We start from the raw sequence: 16,195 nt of genomic DNA on the forward strand, positions 1-16,195 counted from the left end.
GGCTGCTACCTGGGATCTCACTGTCCTAAGGAATGGACTGAATGTTTCCAGGAAATATGCAGGAGAGGCAGGAACATCGTGGAGGAGCGGTCTCCAGACAAAAAATGAAGCACATCTGAAGTACCTTCCCTGGAGGAGTTTGGGGCTGCTACTTGGGATCTCAGGTTGGTAAAGATTAGGCTAAATGGCTACGGGAAATGCTTTGGAATAGAGCCAGGAGCATCCTTGAGGAGAGATCTTTAAGGAAAAGAGGAAACACATGTCGGGTGTGTTCCTTGGAGGATTCTACAATCCATTTATTTATAGAAATATTATTAAAAGTCGAGCTGGGGGCCAGCACCGAGCTGTGCAGCACAGCTCTAGTCCCTTGTTCCGCCAGCCCCCCCTGCAGGCGACTGGGGCTAAGACAGCCCCAACCTGGCACGGCTCCTCGGGGCAGGAGCAGGGCACAGCTTCTCTTGTCCGTGATCACGCTCCTGTGGCCAGGACAGCCCCGGGAGTAGCAGCCGCCCCCCCCCCCCCCCCCCCCCCAGCGCCTCATTGCTGGAGCTGGGGATTGGTGCACAGCAGCCACTCAACGGTTTCCAGCAGATAGGCCATGCTGTAGTGCCGGGCGATGTTCTGGAAGACTTTGACATGGTCCATAAAGGTCTGGGGAGAAGGCAAGAGGGAGGGAAGGAACAACTCAGCACTCCTGGGGGCTCCAGGAGGTGGCCGGGCAGGGCAGATCCCCCAGGGACAAGAAGTTAGAGGAGACAGAAGGAACAGGGCACTGCAGGGCTCCTTGCTGTCCCTCTAGGAGCTGCTGGCATAGGACTGGGCTTGGCAGGAGGGTGCAGGCATACCTGGGAGGAGATGGTGAGGGCAAAGTCTCCAGCACAGCTGCAGTGCACTGGCATGTGTCTCTCCTTCACGCCATGACACTTCTTGCACACCTTGAGGTCAAAGAGTGTTGCGCTTGATCTTGTCTCCTTGCTCACCTCTCTGCCTGGGCAGAGTGAATGTGTCTGGCCTCAGCCAGCCAGGGGGACGGGCAGGGCTGGGGAGTCCCACACTCACCAGATCCTGCAGCACAAAGGCCATCAGCTTCTTCTGCAGGGCTTCCACCAGTGCTGCTTCGATGGCATCAGAGTCATACTGCATTTGGCAGTTGGAGCAGACCCAGCCGGGCATTGCTGACCCATCCTAGGGGCAAAGAGATGGGAGGTGAGCAGCAGGAGTCCCAAACATAGGGAAGTGGTAACTGATTTCTGGAGAGGACAGAGCATCAGCCAAAGCCAAGGGATGCTGAGACCTGTCACAAGCAGCTAGAAAAGGAGGTGAACAGAGAATGGCCTTTAGGTGAGACTGGTCACCAGCAGCAAGCAGAGCTATAAAGCAAAAGAGTTGAGAGAGTAGATAGGTAATGCGATGAACTGGCCTTCAGCATTGCCACGCTGAGGTATCTGGTGTCCCTACAAACAAAGCTGCACCTGGGAGAGGGCAGGGTCCTTGCACAGGTCTAGGTCCCTGCAGAAGTTACAGTTCCTGCAGATGACTTCAGGGAGCACATAGGAGCGGCAAGGGTCCCGGAACTGGGCAGCTTCTGAGAACTCGCCCACCTCAATGAGACGCAGCAGGTCCCGGCGCAGTTTGTTCACCTGGTTGGTTATGTTGGCATCCAGGGAAAGGACCTACAAGAATAAGCCAGGTGAGTCTACCTGCAGATAAGAAGACAAGTGTCCCCACCAGGGCAGCTCATATCCTCATGACCTCATAAGGGCACAGGGCAAGATAAAGTGGACAAGAACCAGAATTTGAGCCCTGATCACAAGCCTTCAGAAATGGGGCCTGGCTCACACTGCTGACCTTGCAAACATATTTGATGAACTCCAAAGCTGGGTTGTTGAGTGGCAAGTAGGAGCCAGGCAGCACCGGGAACATGTCCGAAGGCTCAGTGGCATTTCGAGAACCAGACATCTTCTTCTGGATCTTCTGGGTGATGGTGAAGAAGCTCTGGGTGAGCTCATTGGCCACATAATCCTGTGAGAAGGTGATCATGCCTAGAGAGATGGAGCACAGAGCACTTGACCCATGTGGTGGCATACAGGGACCGCAAGGTGGGTGGCTCCAGGGCTGACCCATGGCTCAGCACTCACCAGGCATGGCCCCCATCTCTCCCAGTGCCTCCTGGGACACCTGGCTGGTGCTCCTCCTCTTGACAGGGGTGGTCCCAGGGGCACTGCGCCGCAGCTCCTCCTTCATGCTGTGGTACACGGCCACGATGTAGGCTGGGGATACATGGGCAAGGCTCAGCTATGCCAGCAGCTGCCCCACTGCAGGCTCTCCCTGCCACTGGGGAGGCACAAGTGGCCCCATCCCACCCTGGGACAGCTCACCTGACACAATCATCAGGAAGTAACTCTGGCAGGAGGCGGCCTGAGGCAGGAACTGCGCGATGTTCCAGCTGTTCTCCAGCAGCTCCTCCACATTCAGCTCCCCATCCTCTTCTTCCCCAACCGCCACCTCCTCCTCCTCCTCCTCGCTGTTCTCCTCCTCCTCTTCCAAAACTTGACTCTTGCTGGTGTCCTTCTGGAGGACCCAGGGATATCACAGTGGTTGCTCATGCCCAGCCAACACCTCCCCACGCATCTCAGCCCCCCAGCACCCTGCTTCTGGAGTTCTGAGCACCTCCAGTCTCTTACCTCCCCATAGTGGATGCGAGAATCCACTTTTCCCTTGATACCTCCATAATTTGCTGGATCCATCCAGAGTAGGAACTCCCAGCAGCGGGAGAAGGAGATGGTCAGAGAATGGAAGATCTCTTTGGAGTGAATGCTGGAAGGAAGAAACTGCAGTCAGCCACACCACTGGCATCGTCCCTAATTCAGAGCCTTCTCCATGGGACTCCATGAGGAGGTGGTGCTGGCAAAGAAAGAGAGGGTTCCCCTATCCCATCCAACCACTAGCAGAGACCCCAGATGAAGTCATGCCCAAGAAGTCCTGGCTCCCTATTCTTGTGTCAAGGTGGCTGTAACATGGGACCTGAAAGCCAGCCAGAGGATGAGATGCTGGGCACCTCAAGTTCCTTCTGAAGGTCTCTTCTGGATTGAGCATACAAGTACTCTTGAAATATTACCTAGAGAGGACGACTAAGGGGCAGATCCCTACTCCAGGGATGACGGCAAGAGAACAAGAGAGATGGGAAACCTCAGCCCTTCCATATCTTTGCCAAAAATAAATAAAAAAAAATAATAATTGAAAAAAAAATTAAAAAAATTAAAAAAAAACCCAAACAACCAAAAATAGAAATTCAGTGCTCAGGCCCATTGAAAGGCAAAGAATCAGCATCCTCCTCCCTGGCCCCGAGCCATGCTCCATCATCCACAGGATGGATCTCCAAGCCTGGCTTGGCAAGCCCCCACCTGTTGATGATGTACTCCATGTAGCTGATGGCATCCTCGATGCGCCGCTTTTTGGTGCACAGAATGATCCGGTTGAAGTTGGCATAAACCACTGAGGAGCCCAAACGCTTGAACTCTGCCACCAGCCTGCACAGGAACAGGAGGCAGTGGGCAGGAAAGCAAAGCCCAAGGAGCAGATGCAACCCATAAAGACAGGAGGTCCAACTTACTGCCCACCTCTCTGGAGGCTGCAGCAGTCATGCCTGTCCCTTCTCCATTCACTAGACTGGCACATTCCAGGTCTCACTTACTGCAGGAAAAGCTTCTTCATCATGTTGTGGAGCATGCGGTGCAGTGCTGGGTCATAGAGCAGGGAGGAAGGAGAGCGGAGCCAGCGGTAGAAGTGAATGACCTGGTTGTCTGCGTAGACATTGTGATACTGCGTGATCTCCTTCACCCAGCTCACCACCATGCTCTTCAGGATCCTGCCAGGGAGCAGAGGCATCACTTCACCAGCCGTGAAAGACCCCACAAACCATTAGACCCCCTTCCCTTTCCAGACATGGATGTGTTCTTAGATAAGCTGGAGGATTCAAAGTGGGAACTCTGCCAGAGCAGAGACATGCGAGCCCTCAACACATAAGCCACAGGGTAAATATGTGCCTCTCTAACTTGGTGGAGCCTGAAGAAAACAGAAACAGGAAAAGCCAACAGGAAAAGGCTGGATCTTCACCACCATCTCCAAACATCTGCTGTCTGAACCACCAGGCATTTCTGAGCCAGGATCTTCAAAAGTCTGTTGGAGAAGATGTCTGCCCTGCTCTCAAGACCTGAATTTGGATTTAGAGTACCCCACAAGCCCCGCTTCTGGCACAAGTCTGGAAACAAAGGATGGAATGAGAGGTAGACCCTCACAAAGACCTGTCAGGATGGAGACCAGGTGCTCCACCTCCTGCTGGCTCCTACAACCATACCTGAAAGTGTTGGAGCAGAGGGCAGTTTCATCATAGCTGGCAGGGATGTTGGCAGCTTGGTTCCCTGTCACCATGTCTTCTAGGGATGCCTGCTGAATCACATCAAAGCTGATGCTCATGCTGGAGCCTCCTTCCATGTCATTTATGTGGTGGGACTGCAACACCGTGTTTACAGCCAGGCTCTGGATGTCCAGCTCCAGACACACTAAGAGCAAACACAACGTCTCAGGGGCAGGGAGAGCAAAGGACCAAGCCCCTCTGCCACAAAAGCTTTTCACAGTTAAAAGGTGATCTGTATGTGTTGTCACACTGAGTGGGAAGACACTTTCATAGGTGTGACTGTCTTGACTGGCCAAGTCTTCCAGCAAGAGTTGGATCTACTCATCCTCTGGGCAACACTTTTTGGAAGCTGCAGCAGAGGAGCTCAGAGCTTACTACCACTGGAGCAGCTCCTGCCTCCAAGAAAGACCTGTCCTAGAGCCACCAGGGATGAACAGTTCAGCTAGTCTGTTACTACACTCTCTTTGGAGGCTGCAGCCATCCTTTTACAGGGCCTGTAGAACAGGATCCAGTTCTGCCCCCTTCTCCCTCCTCACCTGTGGAGTAGCAACCAGGGTTGTTGATCTCCACAGAGGCTCTCTCATCAAACTCCATGACGAGGCGGTTGTCATCAGCCTCCTTACCCCCCAGGTCTGGGCGGGCTGTGGGGGACAGCCACAGCAAGTGGTTGTGACGACGGAGGTGGCGGGAGAAGAACAGGTCGGAGCCAAAGGTAGAGATGTCACTGGGGAGGTTTCCAATGGGGATGTGGTAATACCTGGGGCACAGAGAGGTGAATGGTCATGGGGTGAGCACAGCTGTACAGAAAACAGGGACCCCTGATCCTTCCCTCAAGGGATGAGGCAGCTTCCCATGGTCCCAGCAAGGGCACGGCATCCCTGGGGAACACAGCTGCCCCAGGCACCTGCTCATCTCAAACGCCTGGGAGAGGCACGTGTCCACGTTGAGGTAGTGGCGGATCATGCGGCGGGCAGCGTGGCGCTGCCAGTCCAGGACCGAGTAGCTGATGTCATCTACCAGCTGGATGGGGACCAAAGGGAACTCTTCAATGATGGGAATCCCGCTCAGCAGCCGTTTCAGGTCCCAGTTAGACTGCACAGCCACCAGTGTGGGGCCTCGGCGCTCATCCTGCGTGAAGAGGACATGTCCTGATGCACCTCTCCAGGAAGTGCCTTCACTCCGGACACCTGCAGTGCCAGATACCCTGTCCCACAGCAGGTCCCCATGGTGGGGACAGCACATACCAGTGCTCCTGAAGTACCCACCTCTATGCAATCAGCTGAGCACAGGGATGGGAGGAGATACTGAGATGGCCTCAGTGCTGGCACTGCCCTAGGCAAGCCACCCGAAGCAAAACAAAGCCCTTGAGCAACACCCACTTTCTACCTCCACCTGCAGGCCAGCAGTTGGCCAGTGCCATCCCCAGCATCCTCCCCTTCCCACATGCCTGCATGGACAAGGTCCTGCAGAGACCTTACACCTTCATCTCACCTTGTAGCCCAGCAGCAGCCGCTGGATGGCTCTGTAAATGGTCTTGGGGTCGGTCTCAGCACGCACTTCGAAGGTGTGCTTGTCTGGGGGCAGTAGCTCTTCACCCACCTTCTCCAGCAGTGCGCTGCGCTCCGCCGAGAAGAGGGTAGTGAGATTTGGCATCTGGTTGCTGCGGACCTGCACCCAAGCAGGACTGGGTCAGAGCCAGGGGGAGAGGACCCTGCACTCCATGGTGCCACAGGTTCTTCCCTCCATGCATCATTAGGTGCCTTTCACCAAGCCCTATCAAAACGCGGCAGAAACCTCCCACTGCCTGATCCCCATCACAGAATCACAGAATAGTTTGGGTTAGAAGAGGCATTCAAAGGTCATCTAGTCCAATTGCCCTGCAATAAGCAGGGACAACTCCAACATCAGGTTGCCCAGGGTGCATCCACCACCACTCTGGGCAACCTGTGCTAACGTTTCACCATCCTCATGGTAACAAATTTCTTCCTCATGTTCAGCCTGAGTCTCCCCTCTTTTAGTTTAAAACCATCACCCCTTATTCTATCACAACAGGCCCTATTAATAAGTCTCTCCCCATTTTTCTTATAGGTCCCCTTTAAGTATTGAAGGGCCACAATATGGTCCCCCCGAGCCTTCTCCAGGCTGAAAAAACCCAACTCATCAGCCTTTCCTCATAGCAGAGGTGCTCCTCCCTCTTTTTTGTGGCCTCCTCTGGCCTGGCTCCAACAGCTTCACATCCCTCTTGTGTTGTTGCCCCAGAGCTGGATTAGGGTCTCCCCAGCCCTGTCACTCACGCTCTGGGGATGCAGCCCAGCACACAGGGCAGGCTTCTGGGCTTAAGTGCACACTGCTGTGACATGTCCAGCTTTTCATCCCCAGCACCCCAACCCTCCAACCCCCCAAGTCCCACCTTACCTTGTCCAGCACAAAGACGGCAGCTTTGCGCTGTGAGGGGATGAAAAGGCCCAAGAGCGCCTTGCTGCCCTGGGAGCTGTGGTAGAGGTAGATGTGGCGAATGCTTCCTAAGAACAGAGCACGGATCATGAGCGGTACCTGCAGGTACCTGGTCCCGGGTGCCCCCCAGCCCTCTCCCAAGCACCTCACCTGGCTCCAAGTATGTGAACTGGGCCAGTGAGCGCATCTCTAAGTGCTCAATATCGAAGGTTTCAGCTTCCCGCCCTGCTAGGTGCCCGACAAGCTGTCTGCTGACCATGCACACACAGCCCAGTTGTATCAGGGCACGGAGGAGCAGCGGCACCTGTAACAATGGGGAGAGATGTGGTGGAACCATATTCCACTACCAAGCTACTGTTTGGGGTTTCAGACCTAGAACCTGGCTTAAAATCCACAGGTGGGACATAACTGAGGTGCTTCCATATGAGTTTGGTATCTCCCTGCCAGTGCTGGAGATACAAAACATGTTATTTGAATTTACGCATGTTCTCATCCACCATCAAGGGCAGCAGCAGATACTATGGAGGATGTGTGGAACGGTATCTGGGCAATCTTGCAAGTCTGCAGCTTGTGGTTTGGCGCTCCCTCAAGACAAAGGCTTCATCTGAACCACCAGATAACCAGCATGATGGGACATCCACCACTGATTTGCCCTGCTTTATTAACCCTGCAGCTGTGAACTCCACAGCTGCAGAAGATTGCTCCTGGATGACTTGCAGTGGGACCAAGTCCCGAAACAATGACAAGTAATAACAAACATTTCTTGCCTGCTCATACTTCCCTCATGCCAGTTTTGACTTCATAGATCCTGTAGAACATCCCATTTTCAGATCCCTTTAGCAAACTGAAGCATCCCCATGTACCTAAATCCCATCCCTGCAAGGAAATCTTCCTTGCATCTTCCTCGTTATTCTCTGGTGTTAGGCCTGCTACATTTTTTGGGAGACTCTGTCCAGCTGGGTCCTCTGTATCTCTACAACCCTCTGGGCAACCTCCTCAAACACCCTTTGCTGCTTTTTGATGGTTACACAGAATTTCCCACTTTTCAGTTTGTGCCCATTGCTTCCCATTCTTTCCCTGGGCACCCCTGAGAAAAGCCTGGCTCCTCTCCTTCAGTCCTTCCACCAAGGAGGTCCCCTGAGCCTTTTCTCCCCAAGGCTGAAAAAAGTCCCAGCTCACTCAGCCTCCCCCTGCACGACAGATGCTGCAACCCCTTGATCATCTCACTTCTTTTTATACCTTTAAAACATCTCCATGACCCTTGTTTTACTACAGTTGCTAATTTCTTAAGATTTCTTCTTGAAAATCTTACCTGGTCCCATTTATTAAACACTGTGGTCGCAGAGAGGGCTCAGGTTTGCTACTAGCAGATCTCCTACAGATATGATGAATTTGTGTACACCCCAGTCACATTGGCAGAGGAATGTGAAATGAGTTTTGGGTGCTGCTTACTAAGAGTTGTACCTTGCCTTGTGCCTGGACCTTTATCCAGATTTTCTACAAGCAGAAATTTGAGGTGACTAAAAATGGTTTCTTTTATCATGCCTCACTGTAACACGTCCCAGGTTGTAACAATAACTTCAAGAGCTGAACTCTCCCCACTCTATGATGCTCTTTCTGTCCTTGCAGCCTCTTGCATCTCAGAAAGCATTTTGTAGTTTTTGGCCCCACTGCTCACACCAAACTTGTCCTACTTAGACAAAGACTTTTGATCCATAATTCTACATTGCATTTTAGTAGCAAATACCTTTATGCTTTAACATACAGGTCCACTCTTACAATTGTGAAACCTTCTCTCCTACTTCCATGTAGGTCAGGTCCTGAAATTACAATGTCTTCTTCATGAAATTCCTGTCCCCAGGTTTTATGCTGCTGAACAAACCAGTGTCCTCATTAGAAGCATCCCAGTTTCCTCATTTTCAGGCTTTCAGCATCAATGGCACTGGTAAATTTAATTTTGGCTTGATTGCTTTGTACTAAACTGTTTAGTCTGTTCTTCCTCTTCCTAAACTTTCAAGCTGTATCCTATTTTCTCTAAAGCTTTTACAACCTTGTTTCAAAAGACAGGCACTCAGACCTGTGTACAACTCCACACATGCTGGGTTCTCCCCCATCTTTCAATATCCCTTATCTTTTCTGGTTCAAACAACAGCAGACTGGTCCTGGTTTGGAGGAAGATCATCCTTTCTCCTTAAATGATGCCCTTCTTCTTCAAAGTTTCCTAACTCCAAATAAACCAAACCCCCTTTCCCTGATATGCCTTAAACCATGTGCTGATGCTCAGGTGAGATGAACATGGGTATATTGCCCAGGATTCTGCTGTAGAGGGTCTTTGATTTCTGGTGTCTCACCAAGGTGTTGAATTTCTAAGAGGCAGGTATCCTCCTGCTCCACTGGCATTCAGACCAGTGAGCTGCTACCCAGCAACCCTTCAAAACGAGTACCCAAAGAAGTTACCTGTGTCTCATACACCCCCTCAATGTCCGGAGCAGAGAGGTCTGCATTGATTTCATTGATGTGCTCTTGGTACATGTCTTCAGGGACTGAGTATTCATACAGGTTGTAAACTAAGTTTGAGCGGGGCAGGATCCTGTTCACCTGCCAAGGCAAGGGACACATCACACCACATGGCACCATTGCCAGTAGTGGGGCACTTGTAAGGGCTGCAGGGAGCTGGGGTAGGAGCCAGCCCAGCTCCTGGTGTTCTCTCTCCTAAGGAAATCTGGTTTATGCTCAATGCTTGTTACAAATTCCCATAACAGAGAACCTGCTTTCTGGGAAGGCTGGGATTAGCAGAAGCACTGGGTACTGGATGAGATACATCCATGGCATGAGAGAGCAAAGCCCTGCAAGGCAGATGCTTGTTTCCCCTTCCAGAAGGGTCAGGTCCTCACCTTCCTGTAGGCTGCTCCCTCCTCCGGCTTCGGGACACGCTGGTTGACATAGAAGACCCGGGGAATGCTCAGCTTGATGCAGTGCAGGTCGCTTCCGATGACTGCCCACAGCCTGAACAGTCCAGGCTGGCTGGTCTCAGCAATCTGCCGGACACAGTGGTACAGTTACTGCCGGGAGAGCCAACACGTTATCAGTGCTTATATCTAAGCTGTGCAACACTTTTAGGATCTATATGGCCCATTGGTGGCCACAAAGAGAGCAGGGGGCTTAAAGAGCTGACAGCACTGAAGCCCCTAAGTCCTACCACTGTCTTAGGGCACTATGCAGAAAACCCTCTAAGTAAGGCTGGCCAACCAGCTCAAGCTGCCCACTGATGTCAGCCAAGTCACTCTGACATCGTGGACCAGTTGTCTCATCTCAAACTCATGCTTTGCAAGAAGACTGCCTGCAGCTCTGAAGGCCCTTCTGGAAAATGAAGTGGGTGACAAGGGGCCAGGCTCAGATGGCCACAGGTAACGAGGATTTGTGAAAATGCCTGGGTGGCACCACTCCACCTCTGCATTTGTATATTGGCTGATTCCAGACATCACTGGAATCCTGTGCCTATCATAGGCATGCTGTGCCCAGTTCTGGGATCTCCGGTACAGACATTCTGGAGAGAGTCCAACAAAGGGCCACAATGATGGAGGGACTGAAGCACTTTTCATATGAAGAAAAGCTGGGATTGCTGGGACTGCCAAGCCTGAAGGAGGGGAAGCTGCAGGAGTTCTCATTAGTGTATATAAATATCTGAAGAGAAGTGCAAAGAGGATGGAACCTGGCTCTTCTCAGTGGTGCCCAGTGGCAGGACCAGAGGCCATGGGCACAAACCTGAACACAGGAGGCTCTCTCTGCATGTCAGGAAACACTTTTTCCCTGGGAGGTGACAAAGCCCTGGCACGGCCTGTCTAGGCAAGTTGTGCAGTCTTCCACCTTAGACACACTCCAGAACCTTCTGGACACTGTCCTGGACTACTGGCTCTGGGTGCATCAAGCTTCAGCAGGGGGTTGGACCAGACAGACCCCAAAGCAGCCTTCACTCTCAGCCAGTGTTTCTGAGGTTCTGTGACTATTGCACAGTGCTTTCCCTGAGATGAAGTGGAGCAGTTCATGGGATAAACTGGAACCGTCCCACTGGCAGAGCTACACACATCCTAGATTCCCCATCAAGAATGAGTGCGTGGGCCCCTGTTTCCATACGGACATACATGAGCCTGAGGCTCTGCAGCCCCACCAGCCTCCCCAAGGTTAACAGAAAGTGGTGTCAGGGTCCGCAGTCCTTGAACGCCGCCATTTGACCACAAGCAGCGTAAAATGCAATGCTCAAGCCCGAGGCTGCCCCCATGGCAGGGCCTGTCCCCAGTACCTGCACGATCTGCCAGGGCAGGTCCAGGATGCTGCGCGCTGCCTGGCGCAGGTAACTGCCCAGCCCTTTGGAGAGCGCCTGGCGGGCGCCTCCTCCCACCGCTGCCTCCCCACCATCCTCCAGGCGCCGCCTCTTGCGTCGCTCCCGCCGCTGCCGCGCCTGCAGCTCCCACTTCTTCTGGTGGTAGCGCAGCCAGACCAGGCGCTGCTCCTGCGGAGGGACAGTGCCCTGAGTCGAGGCAGACACCAGCACCGGCTGCCCAGCCCCCAGCACCCTGCCATGCACCCAACCCTCCATTCCCCAGCCCCACAGCACGCTCCTGCCTCCACTGTGAAGCCATCGCCCCCCTCTTCTCCATCAGTGGGTGTATTCTCCATCTCCTGGTTCTATTTTTCCTTGTAGCCATGAGCCATGGGCATGAAAGGGTTTCGGGAGACCTACGTCTTGCTCCTGGCAACACTCAAGCTGCTTAGGTGGACAAGCACATCCCCAGGTCATCTTATGCTCAGTCTGCTTCACCTACCTTGGTGGTGCCCATGGGCGGTGGTGGACCCAGGATCTCTCGCCAGGACTGGGATAGCTCAAGGTACTGAGACATCTGTTGGCTTTCCTCTGCTGCAGGGACTCTCTTCCGCTTGCTTGCAATAGGAACTGCTGGCTGATGGGTCTTGGCAGCCCCAAAATCCTCTATGTCACCAATCTGTGAGTTGGGCATCCCCTCTGGGGGCTGGTTGGTGAGGACCTGAGAGAGCAAGGACAGCAGCAGGAGGTTGGTTGCAGGAGAACCAACTCGCCACCACAGCCAGTACCTTTCCCTCATGTTCTTCACCTGTCTCTTGCCTTCCGAAGTGAAGAGCTCATTGATTTTTTTCTGTTTGTACACATCATTCTTCTCCAGGAGTTTCTTGTGGAGCCAGTCTGGGTGCCGGACCCGTGGCACTGGGTTCTTTACCTGAAGAACATGCCTCCAAATCACACTGAGTCCCCTGACCAAAGCCCTCTCCTGTCCCATGTGCACCCCTGACCCATACCTGCTGCAGGGCTGCGGGAATGGTGATGATTTTCTGGATGGTGCTTCCCAGTCTCTCAATGTAGTAATCCCAGTCCAGGATCTGTGAAGAGGGCAGAGCAGCAGGTAGCAAAGAAAGCTGAGTTGAAGACCACCAGATGCAGGACCAAGCATCTCCTCAGGGCCCCAGCACTGCACTTTGTGAGTGCAAGCAGCTGCTGCCCGGGTCATTCCTTCAAAGGGATGAGCCCTTGTCCCAGAGCCAGGTCCCACCTGCAGAGGTGCCCCACTCACCGCACGGATATTGAAGTCCTGCAGCGAAGGGCTCTTCAGCCACTTTCGGAGGTAGTGTCTGCGCACGCTGGGCTCAGCTTGGAAGATGGCGAGAGGGATGGCTCTGGGGATGGCAGGGAAGCACCTATTACCCACCCGGCAGCACTCCACCCCCTCGCCCAGCCTCTGGAGACCCTCCAGGCTTCTCCTCCCCCTGCCGCGAGGCCACCACGTGGTAGTTGTATGGGGTTACCCATCACTGGTCTTGCTCATGGGCTGAGCCAGCAGATGCGGGGCCCCTTGGCAACACCACACCAGCTCACTCACCTCCTGCTACCCTTCCCTTCCCTTCCCCTCTTGGTTGCGCCCGGCACTGTCAAAAGCCCCCCTCACGGTGGGGTTACCTCTCTGTCACCGGAGATCCTTCTGGTTTCTTGGAAATGATGAACTGGCAGCTCAGCCCTGCATCCTTCACCATCTGGTCCCCCAGGAACTCTGCCAGGCGCTTGGCAGTGCTGATGGAAGTAGACTTCTGCTCCCCATAGTCCTCCAGCTTGCGTGACATGGACCGGTTCTCCGAGATCAGCTCAAACAGCTCTGAATCAGGCATGTTGGCAGCCTGAAAGGGAGGGGAAAAAACTCAAACCTATCAAGAACCCCACGATCAAACCTTGCTGCTGTCAGATATGGGGAGTGCCAATCCCCAGCTGGTCTGGCTTTTTACAGGGAGCCTGCAAAATTACTCCCTGTGGCAGCTGCCAACATGACTTACGAAAAAGAGAGTGTAGGTTTGAGACTTGCATTGGTTCTGGCAGTGCAATGCCACTTTGTACTGCACAGAGTAGTTGGGTTCACCAAGAAATCGTTGGCTAAGGTCACCACAAAATGCAAGGACTGAACTAGGCTCTTGGATCCCTCCTCTTGGCAGCAGGCCCCCCACTTTATTCCATTTTCTCTGTTCTCCCCCAGTTACTGTGTATCTGGTGTCTCTGTGCTCCTCTTACAACACTCTGCAGAGGCCAGCAACTGTCATTCTCTGCCTCTAGCTAACATCCCTGGGGGGATGAGGGCCAGCTCCATGAAAGACATGACCGGAGAAGGACACCACTCACCCGTAGCTACAGCTGAATGCAGAGCACTTGCACTAAAATCACTAAACAGCAGCCCTAGAGAACCAAAGCAGCAGAAATATAATGGAAGAGACAATCAGAAGAATAGCAACCACCCACTCTGCGCAAGCCTCTCCACAGTGTCCAACCACATCTGATGCTTCTTCCCCAGCTTGCCCTGGGAGCACAAACATGCTGAGCTGCACCTACCTTGCTGTAGAGTACATCCAGCCAGTAATCTGCCACCTTGGCCACAGAAGCATAGACCTCCTCCAGGGTGCTGCCCTTCAGAAAGGCTTCAAACACTGAAGACTGGAATATCTTCACCAGCTGCAGCTCTCCGCGGCGCTTCACCTCAAACCCCTTCAGCTCGGCCAGGGACCCATCCTCATTGAACACTGCGTACCTAGGAGACACTGCATGGGCAGAGCCTGGCCTGTGCCAAGGGACATGGCCTCCAGGATCCCACTGGTGTCCCTCCTGCCAGAGCATGTGTTCAGCATTGCTGCTGGTGCTCAGCATCAATGATCTCAGAACATCTACAGCTGCTCTACCAACTGCTTCAACTTGGTCTACAGAAGCATTATGGGGGACATCAGCTACAAGAAGCCACATCACTTGGCCAGCTCTCCTCCCACCTGACCATGATCCTGTGGGCACAGCCTTTGTTCCTCCACCAACAATGGTGGCTGGCAGGCACCTCGAGGCTGAAGAGTGACCAAGAAATAAATGCACTTGTAACATCCCCAAACTACAAGACACCAAGAGGCCCCGAGATAAGAGTCCTACAAGCAGAGCCTTCTCAGTGCTTGGCATCACCCTGACCTCTGTGGCAGGGACTTACTACTTGCACAAGGACACTGACAGGAGAAAGTGAATGCTGAAGTTTATCCAATAGGGCATTAAGCATAAAGAACTGCTGAGGTGAGTAGCTAGAAAGAGGACGCCTTCAACACCGCAGTGGGGGGGAGATCAGCGTCCAGGAGCCTCAACTCAGAGCGACAAGAGCCACCGAGGGAGCCTCGAGTCCTCGACAAGACCTGCCCAGGAGCTGGCAGCTCAGCTGACGCCAGCAGGGACTCACAGGGGACGGAGCCTGAAGCAGAGGCACCAGCCCTGACTGGGTAAAAACCTGCCCCAGGGAGCGTGGGCGACCAGGAGCACGGTGAACAGAGCAGGGAAACAGAGCGGGTGGAGGCAGTTGGCACGGGATGGTGAGCACTCGCCCTATGAGCAGGGCCCCGTCCGGGAGCTCTGCTCTGCCTGCCCCAGGGGTAGTCAGTGTAGGCACCAGACAGAGCTGATGAGAGGGGAGGCTGCAGTGCAGAGCTCGGGGTGCAGAGAGTGCCTGCACTGGTCTGGTGAGGAAAAGGTGCACAATGGGCAGGGCTGCACTCGGTGCTCCCTGGTGGAGGTCCTCCTGCAGCAGGGGCTGAGCTGCGGGATGCTGTTAATAGGCTGCGAGATGTCAGGGAAGCTGAGAGGAAGCAGGAATGCTTGCTCCTGGCCCAGGCTGTGCAGGGGCCTCAAGCTTCCCCTCTAGCTCATGAAGGAAAGAAGGAGGCCATTAACCTGGAAAGCTGGGAATTAGTGACAAAAAAAAAAAAAAAAAGGAGGAAAAGGACAACCAAAAGCAAGGGGCTTCCCCCTAAATCTGTTGTCCCCATGCAGCACCGCTTTGCTGTCCTGCAGGGGGCTAATTGAGGAAATGCACTCGAGCCAGAAACAGCCGTCTGATGCCTTGGTAAAGAAGATCTCTACTGGTGCTGCTAGGAAAAAGCGGCGGGTCGTAGTAGTAGGGAACTTACTCTGAAAGGGACAGAGGCACCCATCTGTCAGCCTGACCCCGTCTCAAGGGAGGTGTGTTTTCTACCGGGGGCACGGATCAGGGATGTGGCAGAGAGGCTGCCTGCTCTAGTAAGTCCCATGGACTATTACCCACTCCTGGTGATACATGTGGGTGCTTGGGATATAGATAGTAGTAGCCTGGGGAACATAAAGAAGGACTACAGAGCCCTGGGGGAGGTGGTTAGGGGCTCTGGAGCTCAGGTGGCCTTTTCGTCAATTCTCCAGGATACTGGAGAGGACCTAAAAAAAGCTAGGTGAATTACCCAGGTTAATAAATGGTTAAAAGGGTGGTGTCATAGTCAGGGGTTTGGGTGTCTTGAACACGGGACCCAAGTTTGTAGGCCAGGTCTAGTGGGGGCTGGTGGAGCCGGTCTGATAAGGGAAAGAGCAGTTTTGGTAGGAGGCTTGCCAGACTGGTCAAGGAGGCTTTAAACTAGATGTGCTGGGGGAGGGGGGCATCGTTCCATCCCAACACACCCAGTCAGTTCCCAGAACCTATAATAAATGCTCAGAGCAATGTAGAGATATTCCAGCCGCTCCAGGCAATGAGCCGGCTTCATTTGGAGCTTGGCTCAGATGCCTCTATACAAATGCCTGTAGCATGGGGAACAAACAAGAGGAATTAGAGATGTGTGCACGTCTACGGGGCTATGATATAATGGGCATCGCAGAAACATGGTGGGATGGCTCCTATGACTGGAGTGTTGGAATGGAAGGTTACAGGCTCTTTAGGAAGGACAGGCCTGGCAGGCAGGGAGGGGGAGTTGCCCTTTATGTTAGGGATA

At 53.5% G+C, this 16,195-nt stretch overlaps 1 protein-coding gene across 2 annotated transcripts in view; it reads right to left on the reverse strand.

The window, feature by feature from the left end:
- Positions 1-524: 524 nt before the first annotated feature.
- POLE (DNA polymerase epsilon, catalytic subunit) overlaps positions 525-16,195 on the reverse strand; it is a 32,804-nt gene continuing 17,133 nt past the window's right edge. The window contains exons 24-48 of one of the 2 annotated variants that reach the window (XM_061465696.1): positions 13,773-13,968; positions 12,858-13,072; positions 12,475-12,577; positions 12,203-12,283; positions 12,001-12,123; positions 11,695-11,913; positions 11,172-11,381; positions 9,766-9,909; positions 9,329-9,469; positions 7,022-7,175; positions 6,833-6,939; positions 5,909-6,085; positions 5,322-5,545; positions 4,954-5,174; positions 4,358-4,562; positions 3,695-3,868; positions 3,405-3,530; positions 2,685-2,817; positions 2,379-2,568; positions 2,139-2,270; positions 1,849-2,042; positions 1,473-1,673; positions 1,060-1,185; positions 846-935; positions 525-651 (exon numbers count right to left, since the gene is read on the reverse strand). In XM_061465696.1, coding sequence (XP_061321680.1) covers positions 538-651; positions 846-935; positions 1,060-1,185; positions 1,473-1,673; positions 1,849-2,042; positions 2,139-2,270; positions 2,379-2,568; positions 2,685-2,817; positions 3,405-3,530; positions 3,695-3,868; positions 4,358-4,562; positions 4,954-5,174; positions 5,322-5,545; positions 5,909-6,085; positions 6,833-6,939; positions 7,022-7,175; positions 9,329-9,469; positions 9,766-9,909; positions 11,172-11,381; positions 11,695-11,913; positions 12,001-12,123; positions 12,203-12,283; positions 12,475-12,577; positions 12,858-13,072; positions 13,773-13,968 — 4,000 coding nt within the window. In that variant the 3' untranslated portion in view covers positions 525-537. Of the gene's footprint in view, positions 652-845; positions 936-1,059; positions 1,186-1,472; positions 1,674-1,848; positions 2,043-2,138; positions 2,271-2,378; positions 2,572-2,684; positions 2,818-3,404; positions 3,531-3,694; positions 3,869-4,357; positions 4,563-4,953; positions 5,175-5,321; positions 5,546-5,908; positions 6,086-6,832; positions 6,940-7,021; positions 7,176-9,328; positions 9,470-9,765; positions 9,910-11,171; positions 11,382-11,694; positions 11,914-12,000; positions 12,124-12,202; positions 12,284-12,474; positions 12,578-12,857; positions 13,073-13,772; positions 13,969-16,195 lie in introns of both variants that reach the window. The other variant, XM_061465695.1, reaches the window with a different exon arrangement.

The sequence above is a fragment of the Pezoporus flaviventris genome, unplaced genomic scaffold (genome assembly GCF_033815535.1).
Source record: "Pezoporus flaviventris isolate CSIRO_AGI_PZ_B2104156 unplaced genomic scaffold, CSIRO_AGI_Pfla_v1 ptg000041l, whole genome shotgun sequence".
In the NCBI taxonomy this organism is placed as follows: domain Eukaryota; kingdom Metazoa; phylum Chordata; class Aves; order Psittaciformes; family Psittacidae; genus Pezoporus; species Pezoporus flaviventris.